General features: G+C 53.1%; 1 protein-coding gene across 10 annotated transcripts in view; it reads right to left on the reverse strand.

The window, feature by feature from the left end:
- Positions 1-440: 440 nt before the first annotated feature.
- The window catches only part of SNPH (syntaphilin), a 39,543-nt gene continuing 12,957 nt past the window's right edge, over positions 441-27,026 (reverse strand). For 2 of the 10 annotated variants that reach the window (XM_074347058.1, XM_074347063.1), the window contains 4 exons: positions 11,623-11,719; positions 10,830-10,937; positions 6,483-6,632; positions 441-3,536 (listed from right to left, as the gene is read on the reverse strand). In XM_074347058.1, coding sequence (XP_074203159.1) covers positions 2,363-3,536; positions 6,483-6,632; positions 10,830-10,937; positions 11,623-11,672 — 1,482 coding nt within the window. In that variant the 5' untranslated portion in view covers positions 11,673-11,719 and the 3' untranslated portion in view covers positions 441-2,362. The other 8 variants (XM_074347057.1, XM_074347062.1, XM_074347060.1 and 5 more) reach the window with 7 other exon arrangements.

Here is a 27,026-nt window from a genome sequence, read left to right on the forward strand (position 1 = left end):
GCTGGGCAGCGCCGCCCCTTTTGCATAGATGCGGGATTCTGAGCACACAAGCGCAAACACGCGCGGGCCGGCGGCCCAGCGTCTGTCCCAGGCCTGGGACAGCGGCCGCCTCCTCCACTGACAAGAGGCAAAGCCCATGGAAAGCCCCACCAAAGCCCCCAAAAGAGAGGACCCCCTGTGCTGTGGCCTGGGGCCCCTATGATCAAACAGGCAGGTCTCGGGGGCCAGAGCAGCAGCAGAGGGTGGCCCCGGCCCCACTCACCTCATCCACAGGCCTCGGGGTCCGTGCTCTTCACAAGTGGCTCCTCCAGCATCAGAGACAGAGTGGACCACAGCCCTGGGCCTGACCACATCCACCAGAACACAAGACACAGTAGGAAGGCCACAGACAGCAAGACGCAGACAGGAGCAGAGGGGCTACGTGGCTTGACTAGATTCCATTGGTGAAAAATATATAGATTTTATGTTGTCAAATATAGTCGTACATTTTCTTGGCAAAGCCTTGACTATCTCTAAGGAGACACTACGCAGCTCTGTGGGTACACGGCACAGGAGGCGGGGTCCGAGGCCAGTCCTGGCTTGGCTTTGGATTGGGTCTGTCCACTGCCCCTCCATGTCGCGACCCCAGGGTCCTGTGGGGCAGCCCAGCCCGGCCCCCAGAGTTCAGGTTTGGTTCAGCTGGGGCGGGAGGTGCTCCACAGAGGCTGGCAGTTTGAGGCCTGGAGCGAGGAGGGGGAGCTCTGGAGGCACAAAGCGCGTGGCAGAGGGGCTCTCCCCACGATGGCTGGGCCGGCTGCCCACTCCCAGTGCATGCAGGCGTCCCCCCTGGTGCGGAGGGCACAGAGAAGAAGGGCGGAGCCCACGAGTCAGGCAGCGGCTGTCAGAGCAGCAGGGGTGGGCAAGCAACCTTGGCAGAACCAGAGTGGCCCCTAGGCCAGAGGGGTGGGTAAGACACAGGGTCCCACCAACTGCCCCCACCAGCAAATGTGGGGCCTGACTCTGGAGAATGAGTGGGACGACCAGATGGGTAGAATTCCTGCAGGAGAAAAGGAGTGGGTTTATTCTGCAAAATAATAATGCTAATAAAATGTCAGCAGCTTTGTTAGGAGACCAAGATGTGGTCCCGGGGAAGGAGGCAGACTGAACCTTCCCAGGCCCACTGGGCTTGGGCTGGGAGCCTCACTCCACCCTGATCTGGGAAACAGCCCAGGGCACCCTGCATGTCCTGCACGGATGTCGTGGCTTCAGTACCCCATCTTGCCATTCATCCCACCAGAACTGCCCCTTAGAGGATGACAGGTATAAGATTTAGGAACCTTCACCCTAGAAAGCAAGCAGCCACCTCACTGGAGATCCTGGGATATGTGAGAACCAAGCCCCACAGTGCAAAGCAGAAGTTGGTCCTAAGGTCCCCAGAGAGACTCAGGCAAGCTCCAGGGAAGGTCAAACCAGTAGGGGAATGGCTAAGTCCAGCCCCATCCCCAGGCTCCAGGGCCTCGGCTCAGAGTCTGGAGGAGCCCCTTTGAGCCGCCAGCCCCTGTCTCCTCCTCTCATGCTGGCAGAGTCTCCAGACGGACCTGGAGCTCAGGTGAGCATTCGCACCCCAGCACTGACCCGCCTGGCCTCACAGGAGAATTCTCTGACACACCATGCCCAGGAGCACTGAGGGGAAGACAGATGTGGGGAAGGTCTGGGATGAACAGACAGACACAGAACCACACTGCTCTCTGCCACCTCTTCCCATTGCTACCTGTTCTCCAGCCCATGGCCTTGACTGTGCTCCTGAATCCCAAACGGGGAGCAGCTGGAAGAGACTGGAGCGCAGCCCAGGCCCAGTGGCTGCAGACCCTGCCTGAAGGGTTGCAGCGACCCCCATCTGAGGAGGGAATACTGGCCCAGAAGCCTTGGCTGAGGGCAAGGGGTGGCTTGGGAGGGAAGGTGTGGGGTGAGCTGGGAACTGGACAGGATGCGGGGGTGGGGGACAGGGAGGCTCAGAGGACAAGTGAAGCCCAGCCTCCCCAGATCAACACACCAGAGACTTCCTGAGCAGGGGCTGCCCTGTGCGAGGGACCAGGTGGGCCGGGGGGCCAGGTTGGGGACCTCACCCTCTCTCTCTGCAACGTGTCCCATCAGCGTGCCCCTCTTGCCTTGCTCTCTCCTCCCTTCTCTCCTGTTGAAGCTTTGGGATGCCTTTCCCCAGCCCCGACTCCCAGCCTCTGACACTGTTAACAGCCAAAAAATACCACTTCCAAACCCAAAACTAAATAAATAAGATGATGCCCCACGGGAACGTACGAGAGGGAGGATGGCACCCCTACAATCAGTAGTCAGGCCGCTGGAGCCCCGGCCAGGACGGGGCTTCTCAGAGCTGGGAGCTGCCACCCGTCGTGCGCACGCTCGGGCCCTGCTGGCTCAGCGAGCGGCAGCTGATCCTGCGGATGGAGTGCAAGGCCACGGTGCAGCAGCCCCGCAGCAGGGAGCTGATGTTGTAGATGGGCTGGCCCTGGCGCCGCTGGGAGCGGCAGAGCCAGGCCACCGTGGGCACGGCCGGCACCACCACTGCCAGCAGATCCACAATGTAGTGGCGGCTCCAGTAGCTCTTGGGCTCCTTCTCGGCCGCGGCCGCCTCCTCCTCCTCTTCCACGGGGCACGCCACGCTCACCGACAGGCTGGGGTTTGGGGTGGCACCGGGGTGGTGTGGGCTGGGCCCCTGAGTGATGGGCTCCGGGGCTTCGAGCTCATCACCCACCGTCACCACCACCACAGAGTTGGGGTCTCTGGGCCCCGGAGGGTGGTGATCCAGCTCCGGGCGCCCGTCCCCTGACTCGGGGATGGCCCCACAGACCTGGGCCTTGGTCACTTTCTCCAGGATGGTGTCCGGGTCCGGCTGGTACTGCACGAAGTCCGTCTGGATGGCGCGCTCCTGCATGCAGCTGGCCTGCACGCCAGCCTCCGTGCCGCACAGCAGCTTCTCGTAGGTGTTGCTGGCGGGGAAGCGGGGGCCCAGGCTGAAGGAGCTGTGCAGCGAGGAGGGCTCCTTGGGGCCGCAGTCCACCCCTGACGACAGCAGGCTGCTGGCCTCCAGCGCATCCGTCCGGCTTAGCGTGTCCTCGGTCGCCACGAAGCCACTGTCAATCCCGTCCTCGGCGGAGGCGCCGGGTGGGCGGTCACCACAAACGGCAGGGTCGCTGAGCTTGGTGTAGGTGGAGCTGCGGGTGAGGGAGCGGGCCGGGGAGCCGCCGGCCGACTCGGCAGCCCCGTCCTCCTTGGCCAGGCCGTTCTGCGCCACCTCCATGCTGTGCAGCAGCGTCTCCAGCTTCTTATTCTGGATGTTGATGTCCACGAAGTACTTCTGCAGCCCCTTGTCCTTGTCGATCAGGTTGTTTTTGACAGTGTCAATGACCTGCTTGAGCTGCTTGATCTCCTTGCGGGCCTCCTTCAAGGCCAGCTGGGCCTCCACACGGTGGCACTCCTCCTCGATCCAGTCCTCCTGCATGCGCGACAGCTGCGTCTTCAGGTCGTCAATCTCCGTGTCCCTGTGAGCGGATGAGACACACATGCTCACTGCCTGGCCTGTCACTGCCACCAAGGCCAGGCAAGAAGGGGGCTGTCACCAAGGACAGAGGGCCTGGCTGCTGCCACTCAGAGCGAGAAAACAAACGAGCGATTCGATGCCTCTTTCCTCATTCTCTCTATTCCCCAGGGAAGCAGTGTGGGCGGGAGAGGGACCACGGGGCCAGGACGGGCCCTCCTCGGGGACAAGAAGGAGCCACCGCCGAGTTCTGACCCCCTAGAGCTGAAATGCAGAGGACTATCCACATTTAAATCTGTCACCCAGAGGAGAGTAGACAATAAAGACTCTCAGTTTAAGAATGCCACTGCTATGAAAACTTAATACATCCATTTAAAAATCTTCACATAAAACGACAGAAACGAAACCTTAAATCTCTGCTCTGCAGAAGGGCACGTGGCCTGCCAGTGGTGGGCATTTTCAGTGGAGAGCTGTTTGGCCAGAGACCCCGGGGAGAGGGTGAGGAGCCACTTAGTTTTTATGAGAGAAATGACTGCCTCCAAGGTAGCCGGTAATTTTACATCTTCCCTCAAGTGGAGGGCCGAGAAGTGGTGGCTGAATGGGAGGAGAGTGATGAGAACAGGGTGGCTGTCTTTCACCTTTGCTGGATGTTGCATTTTTGTATCTACTGCAGAGAAGAAAGGCCAATAAAATCGCCAAAAAAAGCATAGAGCTACTCCTGCAAGAAGAGGCGAGAGCAGGCAGGCAGACAGTCAGAAGACGTGTCTAGAAACTCTCAGGCTTTTAAAATCCTTGAGTCATAGATGCATCCAGGGTGTGCAGGAGAGGGAGGTGAGGTAGAAAAAGCTGCTATTAAGTCCAGAGGTAAAGCCAGGGTGAGACTGAACAGGACAGACTAAAAGCAATGAGAAAGGAGGAAAATAATTCTTGAGCCTGAACTCCAGCCCTGGACGTTCCTCCTCCAGCAAAACGGCCCACATGCAGCCCAAACCCTACATTCACGTAAATAAAATCCAAAATGCCCTGACCACCACTTTGGGGTTTATGACTCCAGCAGAGTGACCATCCCAGATCAAGTACCAGGCACTGTGCAGTTCAGGAAATGGGACCAGGAATCTCACTCCATAAAGCACCGCAGGGACTGGGACTCGGGGGCTGCAGTGGCCACAAGGTCCACAAGAGCATCACCTGGAAGGGGAGGCAGGGGACAGGCTGCCCAACAGAACGCAAGTCGGTGACGGCGGTGGGATGGCGGCGGGGACCCGGAGCTGCTCCGAGCCCCACCAACAGACAAACAGGCAGGTGTGGAGACACTTGCTCATGCCTCCTGCTTCAGGGTGGGGGTGCTCATCCTATGGCAGCCCTCCTCACTGGTGCTGAGCCCTAGGGGGGAAGAGTGAGTTTGGAGAAGGCACTGGCTATGCTCAGCTCAGACCCCTGAGCTATGGCTTCCCAGCCCTGTCCAGGTCTCAGTGGGCTGCAGGGTGTTACACTTGAACAGGGTCCTGAAGGATGGATGCGTGTGCCAAGGAAGCAAGGTGGGGAATGGGCATCTCGGAAGTGGGGACCCAGCATATGAAAGCACAGAGTGTCAAAGCATCTTTGAGCAGAAGGTAGGCTACCGCGGAATGAGAGGTATCAGGCTGGATGTTCAGAGTGTGTGTGGAGTGTGACAGCACAGCCAGTAAAGGACCGCCACCAGTACTGCATGGGTGCCAGGCAGAGAGGCCGGGAGCTGAGGGGCGGGCGCCCTGCCCAAACTGACAGGCAGATGGTCTGCTCTGAGCCGCACCGCAGCCCTAGGAGGAAGCAGGGAGGTGGGCTGTCTGCTTCCTGAGGACATCAGTGCAGGTGGCCAAGCAGACCCAGGGCATCACTGAGGAGACGATGGGAAATAATAATAGGAATCCTAGCTCTGCAGACAAGGAGGCCCACAGAATGCCACCTGTAGCCTCCCAAAGTTCAAACCCACAGCAAACCCAAACTAGATGGGCTGGTGGTGGAGCTCTGGTCAAGAAAGACATGGTCAATGCATACTGTGTGCTCCCATTTACACAGAATGTCCAGAATAGACAAGTCCACAGAGACAGGATTAGTGGTTACCAGGGGCTGGGGTGGCTGGGGGGAACTGGAGTGTGACTGCTACTGGGAACAGTGTTTCTTTTTGGGGTGATGCAAATGTTCTGGGATTAGACACTGTTGATGGTGGCACCATTCTGTGAATACACAGAAAATCCCTGAATTGTTCACTTTAGACAGGTGAATTGTATGGTATGTGAATTCTATCTCAAGAAAGCAGTTACATTTAAAAAAGAAAAAAGGCGGCGTGGTTGTGGTGGCCTGACCTCCAGTGCTCTGCACGGCACCTTGTCCAGCTCAAAATCGGGTGCATATTTGAATCGACTAATTGTCTAGAAAAGACGCTGAGGCGATGAAGAGCTCAACCATAAAGATGAAGCTGCCGGCCGGGAAAGGCAGAGGTAGGAGGGTCAGGACTGACCCAGGGGTCCGGAGAATGAGTTCAGACAGGCCCACGGGGGTCCCTGGGAGACCCCGGGCTGGGTGGGAGCTCAGACATCATCTGTAAGTGGATGAGGAGGGAAGCTTCTGGGGCCGGAACTGCTGGGCCACAGGCCCTGGTGACTCTCTGGAGGAGGCAAAAGAGGGCTAACGGGTTGTTTTTCTCCCGCGGAGAGAGACGGGAGAGCCAGGAAGGAGCCAGGGGAGGAGAAGTGGCAAAAAGGGGCCGCCAGGCTGCAACACGCAGAGCACCACTCCCGGAGGGAGGCCGGACAGGCACTCCCAGGGCACACTGCTCCTGGCCTGGCCCCAAGGAGTGGGCAAGGAGCGGCTGAGGAGGGGGCAGGGGCAGGTGGGCTTTTGTTGGGAAGGGAGCCCCCAGCTATTCCGTCCTCCCAGAGATGCCGCGGGGCCCCGGCCTCCCGCTCACCGGTCCTGGAGCCGGTCCTGCGTGTCCTTCAGCCGGGCCTTCAGGTGCCGGATGCACACCTCCTTCTGCTGCAGGGGCGTCAGGTACTGCTCCGGGGTGGGCGGCTTGATGCCGTGGTTGTCACTGCACAGCGTGTACTTCATGGAGCGCCTGCAAGGGGACGCTCGTCAGCCGCAAGGGGCACAGGTGCCGTGGCTCCAGGGAGCAGGGGGGACTCCGGCCTCACCCTCCTGGTCCCAGGGCCATCAGAGGGCTGTGGGCCAGGCCTCCCCCACAAGGCCCCTGTGGGCACGAGAAGACCCAGCCCTTCTGGAAAGCAGGTTTTATTAAGGCCCTTCTGAGTGATGAGCACAGTGTCGGGGTAGGGAGCTCAGGGCTCTTCTTGCTCGGGGTGGGAAGACACGTCACAGAGCACGCACACAAGCCTGGCGCCCCCAGGGCATGCCACCAGCAGCATCTCCATCAACCCAGTCCCGGGGTGCTGCCCAGAGCTCAGGTGTCCAGCCTCCCAATCCAGAGGACGATTTTGGGGGCCAGAGACTGGAGAGGGAGAGGCCTCCCCCTCCGTGTGACTATCCCAGGGCCTGCATGGTGGGCGAGGACTTACCTGTGAGTGACTTCATATGAAAATCTAATAACGGTACAGCAAGAACTGAATGAGACGTTTTTGTGTCGTCCTCATCATCACCTAAGCTTTCATGGTGCAGAACACCGTGTGCAAGACTGGTGTGGACGTGGACAGCCTATCCTTGCACTGGCATAAGGTGAGTGATAGTTCATAGAAAATCAATAATGTGTTAGTTTTCTTACTGTTCTATCACTTTGCTTTTAAAGAATCTCATCACTGCATAGTAAGCCTTTCTCTCATAATTGGAGACACTGCATATCGGCCCATCATCACAGGTAAGTGGTTTTTAGAAAAATGTAACAATGTTTCTAATACCGTATTATGAATATGGCTGTAACACTATATGCCATAAAAATTTTATAATGATTCATTCATTAGATAGGCTTGGTTACTGTGGTGCAATCGGGTTGATCACAAAAAAGCAATCATAGTGTGGCTCCTTTGTTATCAATGCATGCATTGTATCAGTGCATGTACCTGTAAATAAACATGAATTTCCTTTCACATTATCTTTTCACTTTCCACATCTTGCCTTAGTAATATGTATAACATCTACAGTGTTCTGTATCATATAAGACAATGTCGATGTGGGTACTGACAGACGATTCATCTTGGAAACAAACAGCCTAAACTTACAGTATCAATAAATTCAGTACCATTCTGTAAATGCCTTTTCTCTTCCTTATGATTTCCTTAACATTTTCTTTTCTCTAGCCTATATTATTGTAAGAATACAATTTATTACACATACAACATACCATGTACGTGTTAATCAACTGTTTAGGTTGGAAGGCTTCTGGTCAACAGCAGGCTATTAGCAGTTAAGTTCTGGGGGAATCAAAAATTATACGTGGATTTTCAACTGCACAAAGGGTCAGTGTCCCTAACCCCTTCCTGTGCCAACGTCAACTGTACTAGGACACCAGCTCATGAACGCATTCACACGAATGCAGGCAGGCCCTTTCCATCTGCACGTGTCCACACACGCTCTGGGGGCACAGAAGCGCACACGTGTGAACACCTGCCGGCTCTGGGCATTGACCTGTTAGCAGCTGGACCCGGAGGTGGCAGCAGGCACTGCTCCGGGCAGCCGCGCTCCCCGGCACGGGGTGGTACAGAGGTGCGTGTGCGGTGAGCTCGGCCTGGTCCCCCCAGGACGGGGGAGGTGGGAGGGCCAAGGCTTTCACCCAAGGAAGGGGCGCCCCAATCCCACCAGCAGACCACGACTCAGTGCCCCAACTCATAGCTTCCTGCTGGTTGTTCTGTTTGTGAGGAAACCTCGGTGGATCTTGGCTTAAAAATGTGCGTGTGTCCTAACTACGGTTACCAAAGGGGAAAGGGCAGGGAGGGATAAATTAGGGGTTGGGGAATAACAGACATGCATTACTATATATAAAATAGATAAACAACAAGCACAGGGAACTATATTCAATTTCTTGTAATAACATATAATTGAAAAGAATATGAAAAGAAAAAATATATATGTATGCATATGTATAACTGAATCACTTTGCTGTACATCTGAAACTAACACTGTAAATCAACTGCACTTCAAAAAAAAAAAAAACCAAAAACCACCCAGCATGTTCTCACACACATTAGCAGAGGGCTAGCTGCCATGCAACTCCATCCCTTTAGGGGACAGGGACTCCCAGGTCTAGGGAAGGACAATGACAATTTATGGGCCTCTAAACGACAGGCCCTGGTGGGGCCCATTCGCTGAAGCAGCCAAGTTGGAGGCAGTTTTAAAAGTTTTGTGGAATGTTTACTGTATCTGTAAATTATAAACTATTGGAGAGAAAGTGTGGATAGGAGTGGAGACAAAGAGAAACGATTCTCTCCTGCTCACTCAGCTCCTGGCCCCCAAGTTTAGCTCAAGTCAAGTCACACACTGGCCTGTTTTCTGGGTGGCAAAGGGCAGAGGGGTGGTGTCAGGCTGGAATGGGGGTCCCCCTCTGGTGTTCCCTAAGAAATCTTCCAAAAGAGAAGCCAGCAGGGGCCCTGAGCCCCACATGCAAGTCCTGTGGACATCCTGGTGCCTTTCCCCATGCTGGGCATGGAGGAAACAGGGTTACTTAAACTAGTAAGAGTTGATGATTAGAGAGGAAGTAACTGTATTTTTAGTCACTAGTTCTATCTTTGTGGGAAAAAATATTTTTTAATCTAGTATGTATTCACATATATGTAACTGAGAAGAAAAACATACTATGATTCGTATCTCAGCTATTCACACCTTGAGCACCTGGCTATTTGCAGCGACGCCAGAATCGTGACCCCGCAGCTCAGCCAGTAGCAGCAACTCTGATGGTGGCAAGAAGACCCCTCCATGGAAGCAGCTCTCAGCCGCAGGGTTGGGACTGTCCCTATGGGCATTTTTGCAACATGATTCGTGTGGCAAAAACCTGCTACTAGTAAGAAAATATTAAAGTTGCCAATTATATACTTTTCAGAATGTAAGGCTCACTCATGCCCCCCCCCCCACCCCGCATTCTGGAGTGGGGTTACAGACAGGATGCTGGGGCCTGGGGTCTGCACACGTGTGTCACCCATCATGTGTGTCACGGTGGGAAAACTCAGAACTGCTGCCTCAGTGCGGTATGGACATCCCTTCGCACAAAATACACTCATTCTGCTGGAAGCAGCAAGACAGCCTTCCCAGGAGGTACTCTGGCCGTGGGAGCTGCAGACCAGAGTCTCCTGGCCTCCTGTTGCCTACGACTCTCAAGTTGAACCAAAGTCCTAGTGGTAGCAGCTATCAGTTCAGGGCCACCTGCAGTGTGGGGCAGGTGCAGATATCAACTCACTGAAGCCTCCAGGTTATTATCTCCACTTTACAGATAAGGAAAGCGAGACTCAGAGCCAAGAGGTGAACAAGTCCCAGACTGCACCCTAAGCCCGTGCTCCACCCCCACAGGAAACAGGATGGGGCGCCACCATCACAGCTCTCACTTCCTGGTCCTCGAGGACCCACAGCCCCCCCCCGACCTGCCTCCCCACCCCGATCCTGCCTTCCCTGCTTGGCTGAGAGCACAACTCAGCCTGTGCCGCATTTGGAACACGCCTCGCTTTCCAAACCGACTCCACCTCTGCCACCCTCGCAGTGTCTTACCTGGAAGAGCAGGCAGGCAGAGCTGTGAGCTGCCTTCCAGAATCCATTCTTGCCTTTTCCCCCAAAAGAACGCTCACCTACCCTGTCTGGGGACAGCGCTGCACCGGGAACCACTAACCCCCCCTGCAGCCAGTCAGTCACACCCAACTCCAGCCAGGACAGCAGAGACAGAATGTCCTGGGGAAGGTGTTCTGTCTCAGAAAACATGGGCCTCTGGGAAGCTTGGGGGCTTTGGCCCTTCTACCTTCTTTCCTGGATGCCGACCTGATGCCTGCAGGAGTAGCCATCTCGTAATGACGAGGAAAAAAGCTATACACCAAGGATGGTGGAGACAGGGCCCCCACGCTTCAGGGAGCTGCCTGCTTCTGGACGCTTGTTCTGAAAGCATCACCCCTACTTCGTCTCAGCCCTTGTCTTCAGTTATGTGCAGCTGGGTGTTATCATATGCATCTCACGGACAAGAACCGAGGCTTGGAGAGAAGGGACTTGCTCAAGGTCACACAGCCAGGGAGTGTGCTAGAGTAGGGGGGCTGTTTGAACACCCCCCCCCCCCCGGGCACCCAGGTTCCCAGCCAGCTGGGCCTGGCGGGCGGGAGGCAGGGCTGGTTACCTGGGCGTGGGGCTGCTGTCACTGCCCTTGCAGGAGCCTGAGTTGCTGCTGCTGCTGAGGGAGGAGGTGCCGTAGGCATCCCGCACGCTCACAGGTGGAGAGGTGCGCCTGGAGGCAGGAAGAAGAGGCAGGTGCTCGTTCTGGCTGGGGGGCAGCTGCGGACACTGGGCGAACACCGCCAGGCCGCTGCGGCCCAAAGGGCCCCCACTTCGGGGTCACCGCCGGGGAGAGAAGCAGAGGGGGGGACGCACAGACAAGGGTGACAGAACAGACAGTGCAAATCAAGATGGAAAACCAGAAGGAGGCCAGTCCTCCTGGCTCCCCAGGATAAGAAGGGAGGCTGAGCAGGGCTGTGGGCCAAGGGTGGAGTACCTCTACCCTTATTAAGGGTCCCCCTCAACTTCTAGGGTCCCCCAAGCCTAGAGGGGGAGGTCACTGCACAGACTGAGACAGAGGTGGAGAAGAATGGGGCAGGCAGGAGTCGGGACAGGAAGAGGGGCACACGAGGAGGCCAAGTGAGCTTGGGGGGGAGGCGGCAGGACATCCCTCGAGTAACTGTGAAGGTCAAAAATTGACAGGGATCCAACGGTTTATGTCTTCAGAGAACTTTTATGTCCACTGTGTCATTTGAGACCTTAAGTAGTTCCTGAGATGAGCGTTAACAAGCCCATTTTAAAGATGGGAAAACTGGGGTGATGACTTGCTCAAAGACAAGTTAGTGGCAGAGTGGAGACAGAGACCCTCCCTCCTCCCACCTTCAGAGGCCAAGGCTCCGGGTAAGGGGGAGACTCACCTGCGGGATCCAGCAGAGGCCCGTCTACTGCCTGGCAGGGACATGGCCATGAGGCTGTGGGTCCGGGTGAGGGGCGGGATGGGCGGTGTCCCCGGGGCTGAGGAGAGAGGGCGGGTTGGGGGTGCCGTGGGGAGGGCCGGGCCTGGCCACGTCATCCTCTCGCTGGGGCTGCTGCCCGGCATGGCTTCTCCTCTTGCCCTTCAGCAGGACACCCGGGACCGAGCGAGGGGCTAGCAGGCCAGGCTCTGGCCACAGCTGCCTCCACCAATGAATTTAGCTGACTCCCACCACTCGACTTAAAATCACAATCGTCAGTGCCTCAGGGTGGCCAGAAATCATCAGTCTAACCTCGTGTCCTCCAGATGAGTGGGTGTGCCCCAGAGAGAGACAAGGCCTTGCCCAAGGTCACACAGGCATTGGGACAGGGTTTCCTGACCGTCGGCTCAGCACAGCACTGAGTCCTCTATGCTATGAGCCAGGCCCCTGGATCCCTGAGTTTCGGACCCCACCCTCAAGTTGGTCAATCCTCCCTCCTTGGCGGGGGCTGCAGACTGAAGGACTCCTGGAGCAGGACCAGGAACCCCAAATTAGGCTGGGCTAGTCTTGACGTCACCTTCCCAGAGTGCCCGCTGGCGTGTGGCTTGGGGCTTCCTGTCTACAGGGGAGACAAGACAGACCAAAACACCAGCACACGTGTAGAAAGACACATGGACACACATGAACATGAAAAAGTACCAGGTCCCTGCCATTCCGAGGCAAGCCGCACATGGCTCAGTGAACATGCTCAGGAGGCCCGCCCACAATGCAGGACAGGCAGCCCCGGCCCGCCCCCACCCCCTGCCTCACCCACGTGCCACACACAGGCATGCCCGCACCCTTCTACGCAAACATGCACGCTCATTTCGGGATGCACCAGGAACTCAGGACACAGGCTAGAAGCAGAAACCTCCCTGCCCAGGGGTGTCTCTGAACCCTAGACCCACGAGGAAGTGACCACGCCTTCAGAGATCCATCCCTGGCCTCTTGACAAGTGGGTAGGGAGGCTCAGACCTGGGGTCCCTCCCAAGACTCTCTAGGCCTCCTTCCTGAGTAGAGGCTTGGACTCCAAGGGCAGCCCTACAGGGGTTGAAGGACAGGAGAGGCCACATGCTGGGCTGGGCGTCAGCTGCTGTCAGGGGAGGCCTCGCTGGGCATTAGCTCAGAGCCCCTGGAGTCCGAGATGGGGGGGGCCTGGGCCCTTTGCAGTCAATGTGCTAGTTCCATGCCAGCTCCAGAGACACTAGGCCCCTCCTTCCACGTTCAGAGCAGGGACTAAGGACAGTAGCCTGTTACGGGAGACTCAGCCGAGGACACCATGCTGGGAGAGAAGCGTTCCCCAAGCCCTGCTCCACACCAGACCCCGTGCCAACCACGTTACGTACATTACACCATCGACTCGTCCCAACAGCCCTATGAGGAAGTGCTGCGGTTAGTCCCTGCACGGATGCGGAGTCCAAGAGGGAAGGGCTACCCGAGTCACAGCCCCAGCGTGGTAGGGCTGACACCTAAACCAGGCCAACACCAGATGCTGGGGGGCCGAGTCCCAGACCCCGGAGTCCCCGCCCAGGGCAACACCCTTTCCCACGTCCCGGCCTCTGGGAACCCGGCCATCCCAGCCGGCGGCGGGGCTGCCTCCTGAGCAGACAAAGGCACTGCTCAGGTGGCCTGCTTCCTGGCTGTGACACAGACGTGGCCTGTTCCCTGGAGGGCCCAGACACAGCCAGCATTGTCTCCCTGGAGGTGTCGGGTGCCGGGCACAGGAGCCGTCGACACCCTGCCTGTCACCTGAGCTGCTCACCCCAGCTTGGTGACATCCCACCCATCATGCCTCCCTGGGCAGGGCCTCCTGCAACCCAGGAGGAAGAACCGTGGGACAGGGGCTGGGGGGACAACGGCGCTCCTCTGTACTTGCCAGGAAGGCCACCAATGGCCCACTGCCTCCTGGGCCCAGGAGGGCCTGGACTAGGGGCAGTGGGGACGGGGATCTAGTCCTCGCTCATGGGTGGGCAAGGGCTTCAAGGACCACCTGTCACTGACTGAACCCTTCTGTGGCCAGGTGACCATGCTGAGTGCTTTCATGTGCCTTGGCCCATTACTTCAGATAACATTGCTTCAAGACAGGATGTGTTATCACATTTGTGCCCAAGGTCACACAGCTTCATATCCAACAGACCCTGGCTTCTAGCCCCAAGGAGCCTGGCTTCACCGGCCATCCTCCCATCATCACTCCCTCCTGTCCAGGCTTTTGGGAGGACTTCTTAGCAGAGGCAGGACTCAGAGCTGAGGCTGGGCCTCACTCTTTCAAGCCAGCTCCAGTGAGTGTTGCTAAGGCGCTCGGAAAGTCCGGGCAGAGTTCTAGGCCTAGGTCCTGGGAGGCAGGCACGCTGCCTGGTTTGCCTCGGAGCTGCGTGTGGCCTTGGTACAATGAGGGCTTTGTCTCAGCTGTCCCTGCTCCTACCTTGTTTGGCAAATCCACTCCTCCCTCCTCTTGTGCTCCCTCTTCCTTCCTCTCTGGCCGGGGCTGGGAAGGGGATGGCATTTGTACCTGGATGGAGCTGACAGTCTCCGGGGAGGCCAAAGCCAGCCATTCATCCAGGACAGAGGTGGAAGTGGCATTTCCCCTGCTGGGACAGGACCTTGCAGACTGAGGTCCCTCGTGGGAGGGCAGAAGACACCAAGGCCCAAAGGGCATTGCCTCTCCAGAATCCAGCCCAGAAGCCTTGGTGCACACCCTGTGTTCTCTCAAGTCCTCCCTCCCCTCTGGGCCCCATAGAGGAGGCAGGTTGCTATGGCATTTGTCACCATGCCATCTGCTCGGCCTGGAGTCCCGCAGGCCTGTCCCCAGGTGGCCAGAGGCTGCCACTTGGAATGGAAGGTGAAGAGGAAACCCTCAGCTGTGGGGAGCTGGGCTGACACTCGCTCATCACCTCCATCCAGGCCAGGGTAAGCCCAGCCCCTTCTCACCCTAGCTTCCTACTTCCCCATCCTGCCCACACCATGGCAACTCTGCTGCATCCACCCCTTTGATCAGTCCCTCACATGCCCAGTGTTTCCTGAGGGCCCACAATGCGGATTCAGGGGATCTAGCAGGATCCAGGGAACAGGAGATGGAAGGAGTCAGAAATAGTCAGAGATCTGGGCTCAAATCCCAGTTCCATCACCCTCCAGCTGTCTGCCTTGGGCAAGTCACGCCACTTCTCTGAGCCTTCGCTTCCTCATCTGTAAGTGGGGCTCTAACTCAATGCACCTCATATGGTTACTGTGAGAATAACACGGGGTAACGCATGCATGGGGCTTAGCCCAGGGCCCACCACACAACACTCAAAATGGGAACTGCCAGGATTTTGGAGGTAGATAACTGCAACGCAATATGAGTTTCAAAACAGAAGCACATTCAGGGCTTAATGGTGGCTTCAGGAGGGTCAGGGAAAGCTTCTCCAAAAGAAAATTTACGTTGAGTCTTGAAGGATGAATAGGAGTTCACCAGGCAGAGAAAGTGAGTGGGAGGGATGGAGAAGCCTGGGCAAAAGCAGTGAGTGATTCAATAGCGTGACTGCTCAGGAAACTAGGCGACCTGGGACAGGCAGAGGCACAGCGAGAGTGAGGCTGCAGAAGCGGGGTGTAGGCAGGTTATACAGAGCCACAAAAGCCAGGATCTTGTCCACTGGGCAATAGCGAGCCATGGAAGGGCTTAAAAGGGGGATGGACAGAATCAGATTTACATTTGAGAAAGCTCCTAAGCAGGGGCTTTTGTGGACTATAGCTGGAAAGGTGCAAGAATAGAGGCAGACAGATCAGTTAGAAGGTTATCCGAAAATTAGAAGGGCCTGGGTCAGGGCAGCAGCAGGAGCAATAGAGAAAAAGGCCTGGAACCCCAAAACTCATCAGAGGCCCCCAGTTGAGTAAATATTAGGGCAAAGCTCTCGATCCTGGCATTCAAGGCCCTCTCGTCTATAACCTTTCCAACTGACTCACAGCTGCTTGCTGACCCCTGAGGAAAGCCCTGTAAGTTCCTCCCACATCTTTGCACAAGCTGTTTGCCCAGCCGGCAGCACCTGCCCTGCCCTGCCCAGCCCTGTCCTCCTGTATACATCACACTTTCGGTAAGGCTCTGCCTGCCAGGCCTTCCCTCCTGGGACTTCTCCCATCACTTACTCTCTTGACCACTTAGCAGGCCATGCCTTGGGTTGAAATTCAGGGAAAACCACCCTCTGGAGTTCATAAAATAAACATAATCAACACACAACTGTTAGTAACACAATGGTTTAAACAGGCACGATTGATAGACCAAGGGGGTTGGATTAGATGGTCTCTGAGATGCTTCTGGGTCCAACATTCTCTGATTCTAGGGCTGTTAATGAAATGATAGACTTCCAGTTGATGCTTCCTTCCCTTTCAATCACTAGAACTCCTAGATTTCAGTTTCTCCATCTGTAAAACTAAGAAGCTGCATCCTCCAAGGAGACACTATGGCATTTTATTCTACCAGCAAGTCATGGGGGAGAAAGCAGGCGCTTGGGTCAATCTAATATTCCAGCTAAGTGAAAGTCCCTGTATGTACTATAAGTTATCTTTTTTTCCCCAAAGAATTAGCCATCGATAAAAGAAGAAAGCTATCCTAAAATCCAAGGGAACAGAACAGTCTGTGTCTGATGACTCAGGCCTCTTACAGCGGTGGAAAGCAGAGCAATGCAACCAACAGAACAGACCGACTTGGGAGGAATCGTCTCCCTGCCAAGGCAACACTAGAATGCAGAACATTCTGCCTGCCCGTCAAACAGCAGGGCGCCTGGTGCTCCTAGAATGCTAATGCAGAGGGAATTGGAAGGTGGAAGACAGCCGGGAGGGTTCCAGCAGCCATCCCTGGATCTCAGGGGATTAGTGCTGTGAGGGCTACTCACGTGGACCTCCCACTGGCTTCACGACCTCATCAGCCACTACACTTCCCTGAATCACCAGCGAAACCCAGGACCCTTCTTCCCCGACTTGGGGAGGGACGCGGTGGTGGCATTTTTCCAGTTTGCTTCCTGTTTCCTGCACAAACTGCTCTCAGAGCTGGAACCACAGATGGAGCCACTGGACTCCTCACTGCAGCAACCTCAGCACAGCCCGGGGCAGACCCACAGCTTGGTCAAATGCTGCAAGCACTCCCTCTTCCCAGGCAACCAGGATAGGAGTGAGGGCTGAGGAGGCTGCTAGGCAGGAAGTCTCTAGTGGTTAGACTCAGATTCCAGAGCTTGGAGGGCATCGAGCCCAGTGGTTTCGAAACCACCCATCTGTTCTACATATGGAAGGTCTGAAATAAGGCTGCATTTTCTAAAGGATTTTATAGGCTAAAAATCTACACCATGTGTATGTAAAAAAAAAAAAATACACACACACACACACACACACACACACACAATCAATTTATTTGCATCACAGCCCAGTCTCCATCACTTCAATGCAGCACAGGAGTAGAAAAGAGCCACACTGCAAGAATCATTTAGTCCAAGGCAGTACTCCAAGCCTCCCAACACAGCAAGCCTATCTTCCCCAGAAGCCCACGCCCAGAGCCAAACCGAACACACAAGCAGGCAAGCCCAGAATGAAGTTGGCAATAAGATACTACTTCACATCCACTAGGATGGCTGTAATCAAAAAGACAATAACAAGTATGGGCAAGGATGTGGAGAAACTGAAACCCTTGTGTGTGGCTGGTGGGAATGTAAAATGGTGCAGTCACCATGGAAAACAGTCTGGTAGCTCCTCAAAAAGTTAAACACAAATGACCTAGCAATTCCCCTAGTGGGTATATACCCCAAAGAATAGAAAATAGGTGATCAAACAAAAGTTGGTACAGGAATGTTCATAGTAGTGCGATTCACAATGGCCAAAAGGAGGAAATAACCCAAATGCTCATCAACGGATGAAAGGCTAAATAAAATGCAGTCTATACATACAATGGAATAACATTTAGTCATAAAGAAGCACGAAGTATTAACACATGCTACAACGTGGATGAACCTTGACAATATTACGCCAAATGAAAGAAGCCAGACACAAAAGGCCACATGTTGTGATGCCATTTATATGAAGCGTCCAGAAGAGGCAAATCCATAGAGACAGAAATCTATTAGCCGTTGCCAAGGGCTGGGGGACGGAGGAATAGGCAATGACTGTTAATGGGTACAGGGTTTCTTTCTGGATTGATGAAAAATTTTTAGAATTACATAGTGGTGATGGATACACAACTTTGAATGTACCAAAACCCTTTGTATTGTACATTTTTAAAGGGTGAATTTTATGGTATGTGAATATATCTTAATAATATATATACATGTATGTGATGTATATTTTATATATATATATACACCATTGTAAAAAGACAAGCATGGTCCAGGAAGGCGAAGGGAATAGCCCAGCATCCTGGCTCAGCAGGCAGCGACAGGACAGGAATGAGAAGCATCTCTCCTGCCTGACTGCAGGCAGCCGGGCCCAGAATGGGTGCCTTCCTGGTGCTCCTGACTCTGAGTCAGCCTGGAGGAGACATGAGACTAAGGCTGCCCCTTTTGAAGGTTTGGCACATCCCCAACCCCATCTGATCCTCACAGAGTCCCTGTGGAGGGAGGCAGGTGGAGACTGATCCATCGGACACATGGGAAACCTGAAGATGCAGAGCTTTCAAGATCACTCAAGGTCACACCTGGGCTTCCAGGTCATAAGCGCCTGCGTTTCTACTGCATCATGAAGGTCTCATAGTACGACAGAACTGGGGCACATACCGTTACGCTGCGTGAAAAAGGAAAAATCTACTTTCCCAGGAGACTCTAAAATACCATGATGGAGATGCGGGGGTTATATCCCCGCATCCTGGGCTCCTCATGCTTCCACAAAAGCAGGACATTGCATGTGGAGGAAAGGGAACTCTCCTATGCTGTTGGTGGGAATGTAAACTGGTGCAGCCACTGTGGAAAACAGTATGGAGGTTCCTTAAAAAACTAAACATAGAACTACTGTATCACCCAGCAATCCCATTCCTGGGTATATATCCAGAAAACATGAAAACACTAACTTGAACAGACACATGCACCCCAGTGTTCAAAGCAGCACTATTTACAAGTAGCCAAGACATGGAAGCATCCCAAGTGCTTACTAGCAGATGATGTGGTCTATAAGCATGCAATGAATATTATTCAGCCATAAAAAAGAATGAAATATTGCCATTTGCAACAATGCAGATGGACCTAGAGAATATTATGCTTAGTGAAATAAGTCAGACAGAGAAAGACAAATACTATGAGATATCACTTATATGTGAATCTAAAAGTAATACAAATGAATCTATATACAAAATAGAAACAGATTCACAGATACAGAAAACACACTTGTGGTTACCAAAGGGGAGAGGAAGCAGGAGGGGCAAATTAGGAATATGGGATTAACAGATACAAACTACTATATATAAAATAGATAAACAACAGGGATATACGTAAAGTACAGGGAGTTATACCCATTATCTTGTAATAACCTATAATGGAAGATAATCTGCAAAAATACTGAATTGCTAAGCTGTAAAATACAATATTGCAAATCAACTACTCTTCAATAAAAAGATAATAAATAAAATAAAATAATATAGTTCCTGGAAAAAAAAAAAGCAGCACATCACAGAAACAGGACGTTAGCAGAGAAAGGGAGATTATTCAAAAAGAAATTCTTTCATGTATCTTCTCCGTAACCAGTGTAGGTCTCTCCATGTCCCTCCAGGAATCAGCCACGTGGGCAAAGGAGAAGCCCTCACCATGAGGACCACCATGTACAACCCTTCTGACAGCAGGGGAACCGGGTACTGTGCGAGCCCAGCACCGAGAGACCCTCAGCTCCTCGAGCCACATCACATCATCACATGGTCCCTCTCAGTGACCGTGGGCCCTTGACCTGTTTGAGTCGCAGCCACCTCAGGCATTCAGCGAGAACCACCCTGCCTGTCTCTTCATGACTCAACCAGGATAGTGAATGGAGGGACAGGGGAAGTTCTTAGACAAACAGAGGATGGAACATTTCTCGCTATTACTACCAATACCTCTTGAAGGGGATCATTTCTTCTTTTTCAGAGGCATTCCTTGCTTTAGGATCAGCCAAGCAGACCCAGGGGGTGACTCTGAAATTACTAGAACCTCTACCAGGCCGACTGTCTGGCGGCGGCTCTCCGGGGCAATGCCTGGCAGGTCTCCTATATGAGGAAGGTCAGCAGAAGTAACCCTGGTTTCTATCCCTTTGCTGTACAGCTGTGCCCCTCTGCAGACTGCCATGGGAGGTGTGGGGGACAGACAGCCCACGGCGCAAGCCCCAGCTTGGCAGCTGCCTAGTAAGTGGCTCCTGGCAGATGGAAGCCCTTCAGGGACCTTGGCCACAGCATATGCCTCCCTGGGCTTCCCAACTGATAGAGCTTTCAAGCCTCCGCCTGGCTTCTCTCCCCACCACCTCCCCCTGAGGTCCCAGCTCTGAAGCCTCATAGGATAGGGCCTCTGACCTTACGGATTCTCTCTTTTTCCCCAGATCTCTGCCTTAGTTCTTAGGATCCTTGAGTCAGTGTCTGCTTCTCCCCTGCACTGACCCCAGGTGCCTATAGACGCTAATACACAGAATTCTAGAATGCAGAGGCTCTTGGGTAGACTGTCACAGGCCATCATTTTACAGAGAGAAACTGAAACTCACTGAGCATGTGATTTGTCTGAAGCTCGCCAGCAAGTGGGGGACAGAGTGTGGGCTGGGAGCGCAACTCCCGACTCTAGTGATGAGGCTGCTGCTTTACAGCCCCCACCCCACGCCCCCATCTGAATCAGGCAAAAGTTCAATAAAGTAAGAACAAAGGGTGGCTTTTTGAGTAAAGAAACCATGAAAGGAAAGCCGAGGATAAGCCAGAAGTCCCAACAACTTTAAGGCAGCTCACAAATAACATAGTAAAATATACACTGAAATCGAGCCCTGAGGAAGTAGGGATGTCACAGCCTGACTGCACACACAGACATGGTGGTGATAATGAGGTTCACTTTCCACTCTGAGCTTCCTGGCCACCAAAGCAGAAAGAGAAATTATACTTAATCTTCTTGTTCTTACAGTTAGGGGAGAGCGGCGAGCAGAGTAGTTCTTCAGGGGAAATAAAGATCCCCCTAAAATGAATGCTAAAAGAAACATTATTGCAGGGGGTTTGCTGTAAGGATAGAGGACTACCCAGTCGGGAACCTGCAAGGGGGGGGGGTCCCAAGACAGAGGAAAGACGGTGCCCTCAGCGCTTACCCAAGTCATCCTACATGTGCTGTGCTTTGCTGGCACGAGATTGAAGGACCCGTGGTACACAAGGACCAAACGGCTAAAGGAAAGCACAACATCCTCTGACCTGCCTGGGACCACATGCGTTTCCATGGAGTCAGAGGGCTTCTGTCTCCCTGGGAATCCAAAACAGGGAACCACGTAAATTCATGCTGTCTCTTGCATTCTCTCTCTTTCTCACTCTTTCTCTCTCCTGGCATTTCCTGACAATCTATTCCAACTGCCACATTTTCTAAGCAGAAAACCGAGGACGTGCCAAAGGCCATAATGTGAGCTGTAGGAGCAGGGGACATGAGACTGAAGGTGGGCCAGCTGATTCCAGTCTCACCGACCACCCTGGGCACGCCACTCCTGTTGGAAGCCAAGTTTCATCTATCTTCTTGAGGCTCCTGGTGGCTTTGCGAGGAGATACAGGCTCACCCAACCGTTCCTGTTTAGTCCAGGAGCCATGTCGATCCCACATCAGCATCCTTTTCCTCTCCTCTCAGACCCACTTTCTTTCTCCAGTTGCCAGCTCCCTGCCATCCTCAGCAGGTGATTCCTGTTCAGCCAATTTCCAGTGGCATTTCCCCTGTCAAGCTGAATTCTTTTTCCTTTGCTAAGTTGCAGGGCCTTTGACAAGGCCCAACATAGCTCACGCTTGCTGGAGGATGGTGGGTAATTATAAACCCCTCTCCCAAGAAGACTTCCAGCTCCGGAGAAGCTACCCCACCCCTTAAGTTAGCTAAAGTGAGCATTTAAAAATGTTTTAAGGGGGAAGATTCTGGAAACATCTATGTCCTATATTAAAAGCCCTTTGTCTCAGAATGAGTTTTTCCCCTTTGCCAAGAGGCCAACTTAACAGAAAGAAACCATGGCTTTGGGCTCAAATATGCCTGGATTTGAATTCCAAACCCCATCACTCTACCTTTATGCCAGTGGCAATGCCGCTTTACTTCGCTAAGCCTCAATCTTCTTATCTGTAAAATGGGGCTAATCACAGTTGGTGTGCCGGAGTACAGTCACAGTTAGCAATAACACATGCTAAATGCCTAGCAAGGACCTGGCATAGGGAAAGCACTCCATAAACAGCACTGATTTATTTACCTATCTAGTCTTATTCTTAATGTTATTCACATATGTTACATCTTTATCCTACCCTAAAATCTTAATCTGAAATATTACAGTGGTTTGTATATCAGTGATGGGTCCCTCTCTTTCTTCCCATGCTTAATTTTCTTCACAGTCCTTGGCAACTGCTAATATAATTACGTATTTATTGATTTTGTTTATTGTCTCTATGAGCTCCAGGAAGGTAAGGATATTTGCCCGTTTTGTTCTTAGTGTAGTCCCCAGTGCCTAGCGCACTACAGGCCCTCAACAAGTATTTGCTGGATAAATAGTTGGTTCTGCACTCACTTGGGTTGATGTCACTACCCAAGTAAGTGTGGGCTTCTTAGCAAGTTAAAATGGGGCAAAAAATCTTTGTGGTACTTAATTTATATTATTATAGCCCTTTTTACACATGGTGTCCTATTTAGTTGGGTCTGTCTCTCCTGCTAGATTTTAAGCCAGGGTTTTATTCATCTACAAATCCTCAGTAGCTAGCAGGGTCTTGAGTGCAAAACTCTTAAAACCTGCATCTGAAGGAAAAACATGAAAGCAGCACAGTCTTAAAGCTGCCATTTCATCAGTCTCTCGCCAGGCACTGTCCTGGCCGCTCCATATTTATTCCCTCAATTCACCCTTATGTCCCCCCACAGGTTAGGGGGTGTTCTCTCCATTTTACCACCAAGGAAACTCAGGTTCCAGAGGCCAGAGAACTTGCATGAGGGCACGTGGCAAGTAGGTGGTAATGCTGAGAGTGGAACTCAGAAACGATTCCAGCGGCCTCCCCAGATTACACCTCCACACCCAGGAAATCCATTGTATCAACAACCTCAAATCCTGACAGCAGACCCCGGAGAAAGATGAAAGACCCAGCAATTACAGTGGATCCTCATTGTTTGCAGATTCTGTTTCTGTGAATTCACCTACTGGCTGACATTCATTTGAACGCCTCAAATCAGGACCCTGTTCCTTCATGGTCGTCGGCGCACACATGCAGAGCCATTAAAACTCTGAGTTGCCTGATGCCCACGTTCCCAGATGAGATGGAACAAAGCAAACTTCTTGTTTTATTTCTCATAAACAAGTGTTCTTTTTGTGGTCGATTTAGATCCATTTTTTAAAACACTTTTGTGCTTTTTTTGTGGGGGAGGGGGGCAGATTTTGCGATTTAAAATGGCCCCAACCAAGCATTGTGCTGAAGTGCTGTCCAGGGTTCCTAAGCTCGGGAAGGCTGTGACACACCTTACGAAGAAAATATGTGTCAGGTAAGCTTTGTTCAGGTGTTTAGTTATAGTGCTGTTGGCACAAGTTCAATGTGAATGTTATCAACAACATATATTGAAGAAGGCGTTTTTAAACAGAAAAACAAATAAAGAAAACAAGGTTACGTACTGGTCAGTTGATTAAAATGTTAGAACCAGAGGCTCCCAGGAAGTTAACCCTGTGTTTTCCCTCAAGAGCAATGGTTTCACACTAACTCAGGGTTTGCAGCAGCTTTATAGAACATAACTATTGCAAATAATGAGAGTTGACTGTACTAAGCACAGGTTCCCAGAACACAGATATGCACACAGTAGGTCCAGCTGTGTTCACGCACAAGTGTGCACACCTAACACACTCATCTGTATGTGCTTGGCTCCGTGTCCTAAACAGTGCCATTAGCACCGGCACCAGCCGACCCCTCTGAGGGGCGTGAGGACTCAATGCAGGAGCTCAGGGAGTAGAGTCAGACGCTCCTGGATTCAAATCCCAGCTCAGCTGGGTGCTGTGTGCCTCCGGGCCAGCCACAATCAGGGCCAGTTTCCTTACGTGTACGTGAGGTTAGCCACTGTCACGACGGTAAAGTGGGGCTGTGAGGGTCAGGCTGCCAAGCACAGTGCCCAGCACACAAGCCCAGGCAGCAGGCCAGAGGCTTTCAAGGCCTGTGTGTCAGCGGAGGGCATGTATGGGGGCCCAGGGGAGCCAAACTGAGGGCCTCTCCCCCTTAGCAGACTGGCCTTTCTGCTCTCGCAGGCCTGGGCCTCACTGTGCCCGGAGCTACCTCCAGGAGCACCTGCAGACCAGGAGTCCAGGAACCAGAGGATCAAAGCCAGAGGTGCTCAGAGGCAGGTGATTCCAGAAGCCCCAAAGTGGCAGCCCATAGCCCGTACTGTGGCTGTAAGGCCACTTTCCTTTGGGTATTTTAATTTCAGTCAACACTTATAAATTGAGAGATTTCATACTTAAACCCTCTAGATTTCTAGCTTGTACTTAACAACCCCAAACACCCTGCAGCTCTGGGCCCACATTCTTGTCTGGCAGTGATGGGCTAAGGCTGAGAAGTGGCTCCTCTCTCCCAGTTCTTACCAGTGCCCTTGCTCTTAGACCTGGGCTGTTGTGTTCGTCAGCCGCCTAGCACTGGAGTTTCGAATCGCTAGTCTAGTCCAGTCCCACTTTATGAGCAGAGGATCTGAGGTCAGGGGAAGAGGTGGCACTGGCCCAAGGCCCCAGGTAAATCACTGGTGGAGCTGGGACTCAAACCCTTGCAGCTCTGAACCCAGGGCACTGGACACACAGGGAGGCAGGGAACACAGAACAGGGGACTCAGGCTGAGGGGGAAATCCAGTTCAGGAAAAGGCTGTTGGGTCCAGAAAGCCACAGCAGAGACCAGCACTCTGGCTGCAGTCAGCAAGAGCTTTCTCCTTCCCACCTGCCGGCAAACCCGGCCTCCCCGGCCTGTAAGGTAAACTCCTACACGGCTGTGTTGACACAGTGCTCTCAGGTGTCCTCTCCCCCACCTCTTGGCCCCGAGCAGGCCAAGATCTCCATAATCACAGGGGCTCCCGGGGCGGCGTGCCAGGCAGGGGCTCTTCCTAGGGCATAATCCAGCTGCCGAACCTAGTTCTCAGCAGAGGACTGACCATGGGCTTTAGCTTCCTCGTCTGCAACATGGGGTTTCAGCTGCGAAGGTTTAATCAGATAATGCCCGAAAGGAGGCTGGCACACGCTGCCCAATGAGCGATCATTTCTTTCCCTAATTTTATAAACCAAGGCCCAGACAAGTGAGTAATTCATCCCAACATGGTCACAGAATTACCTCCAACTGGATAATTTTGAAATGTTAACTAGAGTTATATTTATGAAAGTTGTCATTATAGCTGTAAAAGTAGCACATACCTTTTTTTTTTAAAAAGCCTTCAATCTGCTACTCAAAGATAAACCCCTGATTAATTTGATTGCTGCTCCTTCTAGGTTTTTTTCTAAGCACAGGAAAAAAAATCCTCTTTTTCTGCGGGGAGATTGTTATTTTTACATAGTTAGAACCATGGTATAGAGGCACCATTATATCTCTGAAAAATTTAACGTAATTTATGAACTGCCAATAATAGGGCATATTCTGTATAAAAAGTATTTTATGGGCTGTATAACATTCCATGGATCCATCATGGTTACCGTAACATCCCCCTCTGTTGAACATGTAGACTTTCTCACTATCAAAAAGAACGCTACAGTAGACATCTTCGTGCATAATGATTCTTCTGTATTTAGAATTATTTTCTCAGGATGGATTCCCCAGCAGTAGATTTATGGGGTCAAAGAGTGTAAACATGCTGCCACACTGCCTTCCTAAAGGGCTGAGCTGCCAGCTGATTCTCCCCACATCACACACGCACAGCAGCTGTGTTTTCCCCTGGACAAAACCTGGGCATTTAGCCTTGCCTCTTGAAAGGCAAGGAATTCAAGCTCAAACACAAGAATTACCCAAGATGATCTTTCTGTGTCTCTTTGGCCTTGCGATAAGTGTCTTCACCCCCGAGAGGCAAGGAGGGAAACTGAGGCCTCCTGGAAAGACCTAGCTCAAAAGTGGCCCAGCTCCAAGATTGAAAGCAAGTCTCCCTAAGCTTCTCCCCTCTCCTCATCAGCCCTTCTTATCTGTGCGGCAGCCCTGGTAGGGCCATCTCAGTCAGTGTTCACCAAGTGTCTGTGCACTGGGTCCTCCCTGATAGCCCCAGTAATCAAAGCGTGTGTCAGGGAGGGGCTGAGCAGAAGAGAGAGGGAGTCTCTCTGCAGAACTCAGGAGCAGGCTTCTGAGGATGGATGCAGAGCCATCTGGGGAGGAGCATTCTGGATTCAGCACAGGTGGCAGGGCTAACACTGCAGAGGCACGGAGGAGTAGGGGAGATAAAGGGCGGGGTACACTAGACACCAGTGTAGGGGCCAAAAGGGAGCAGAGAGGAGACCAGGTGCTAGGGGAACAGTTTTGAGACTACAGGAAGATGTTCTGAGCAGATGAAGGGCAAGGTCAGGTTTAGGTTATAGACGATAATCCTGTAGCAGCTCTGTTGGAATGGGCTGGGAGGGGATGAGAGGCACCAGGAGAGCTAAGATGGGAGAAGAGGAAGTGATGAAGAAAAGATGGCTTTGGGAGAAATGCAGGGGGTAGACTCTTCAGGGCCTGGAAGAGACAAGCTGTGGGGAAGCAGAGAGATGCCCAGGTCTCTGGGGAGTGGAGGTGATGTGCACTAATCGCCGCCCACCCAATGTTCATCTCCCCTCCTTCCTTGATGACAGAACCCTATCTTTGTTCAGAGGCGGGCAATACATCCAGCTTAAAACATGCAAGTGACCAGAGTGGCAGAGGCCGTCTGGCCAGTGTGCTGTGAGCAGCAGCACCTGGGCTCGAGAATCTGGTGCGCTGCCGCTCAGCCTGCGAGGGCCAAAAGGGAAATGGGCATCGTGCCTTCAGGGGCTCGGAGTCTCCCCAGGTGCCAGGAACAGGACTGGATTCAGAATCCAGGCCTAGCAAACACCAGCTGAAGGAAGTCAGGCAGCCAACCAGGTGATCTGAGTTCTCAGAACCCCACATAGTCAATCAAGGTATCAAGAAAAGGGCCCTGAGGGAGCGCCACCATCCATCTCCTGCGACACAGGCCAGCACAGTAGAGGCAGTGCAGAACTAGGAACCTGGACACTCCGCTCTG

This window comes from Camelus bactrianus, chromosome 19 (assembly GCF_048773025.1).
Source record: "Camelus bactrianus isolate YW-2024 breed Bactrian camel chromosome 19, ASM4877302v1, whole genome shotgun sequence".
Classification (NCBI taxonomy): Eukaryota; Metazoa; Chordata; class Mammalia; order Artiodactyla; family Camelidae; genus Camelus; species Camelus bactrianus.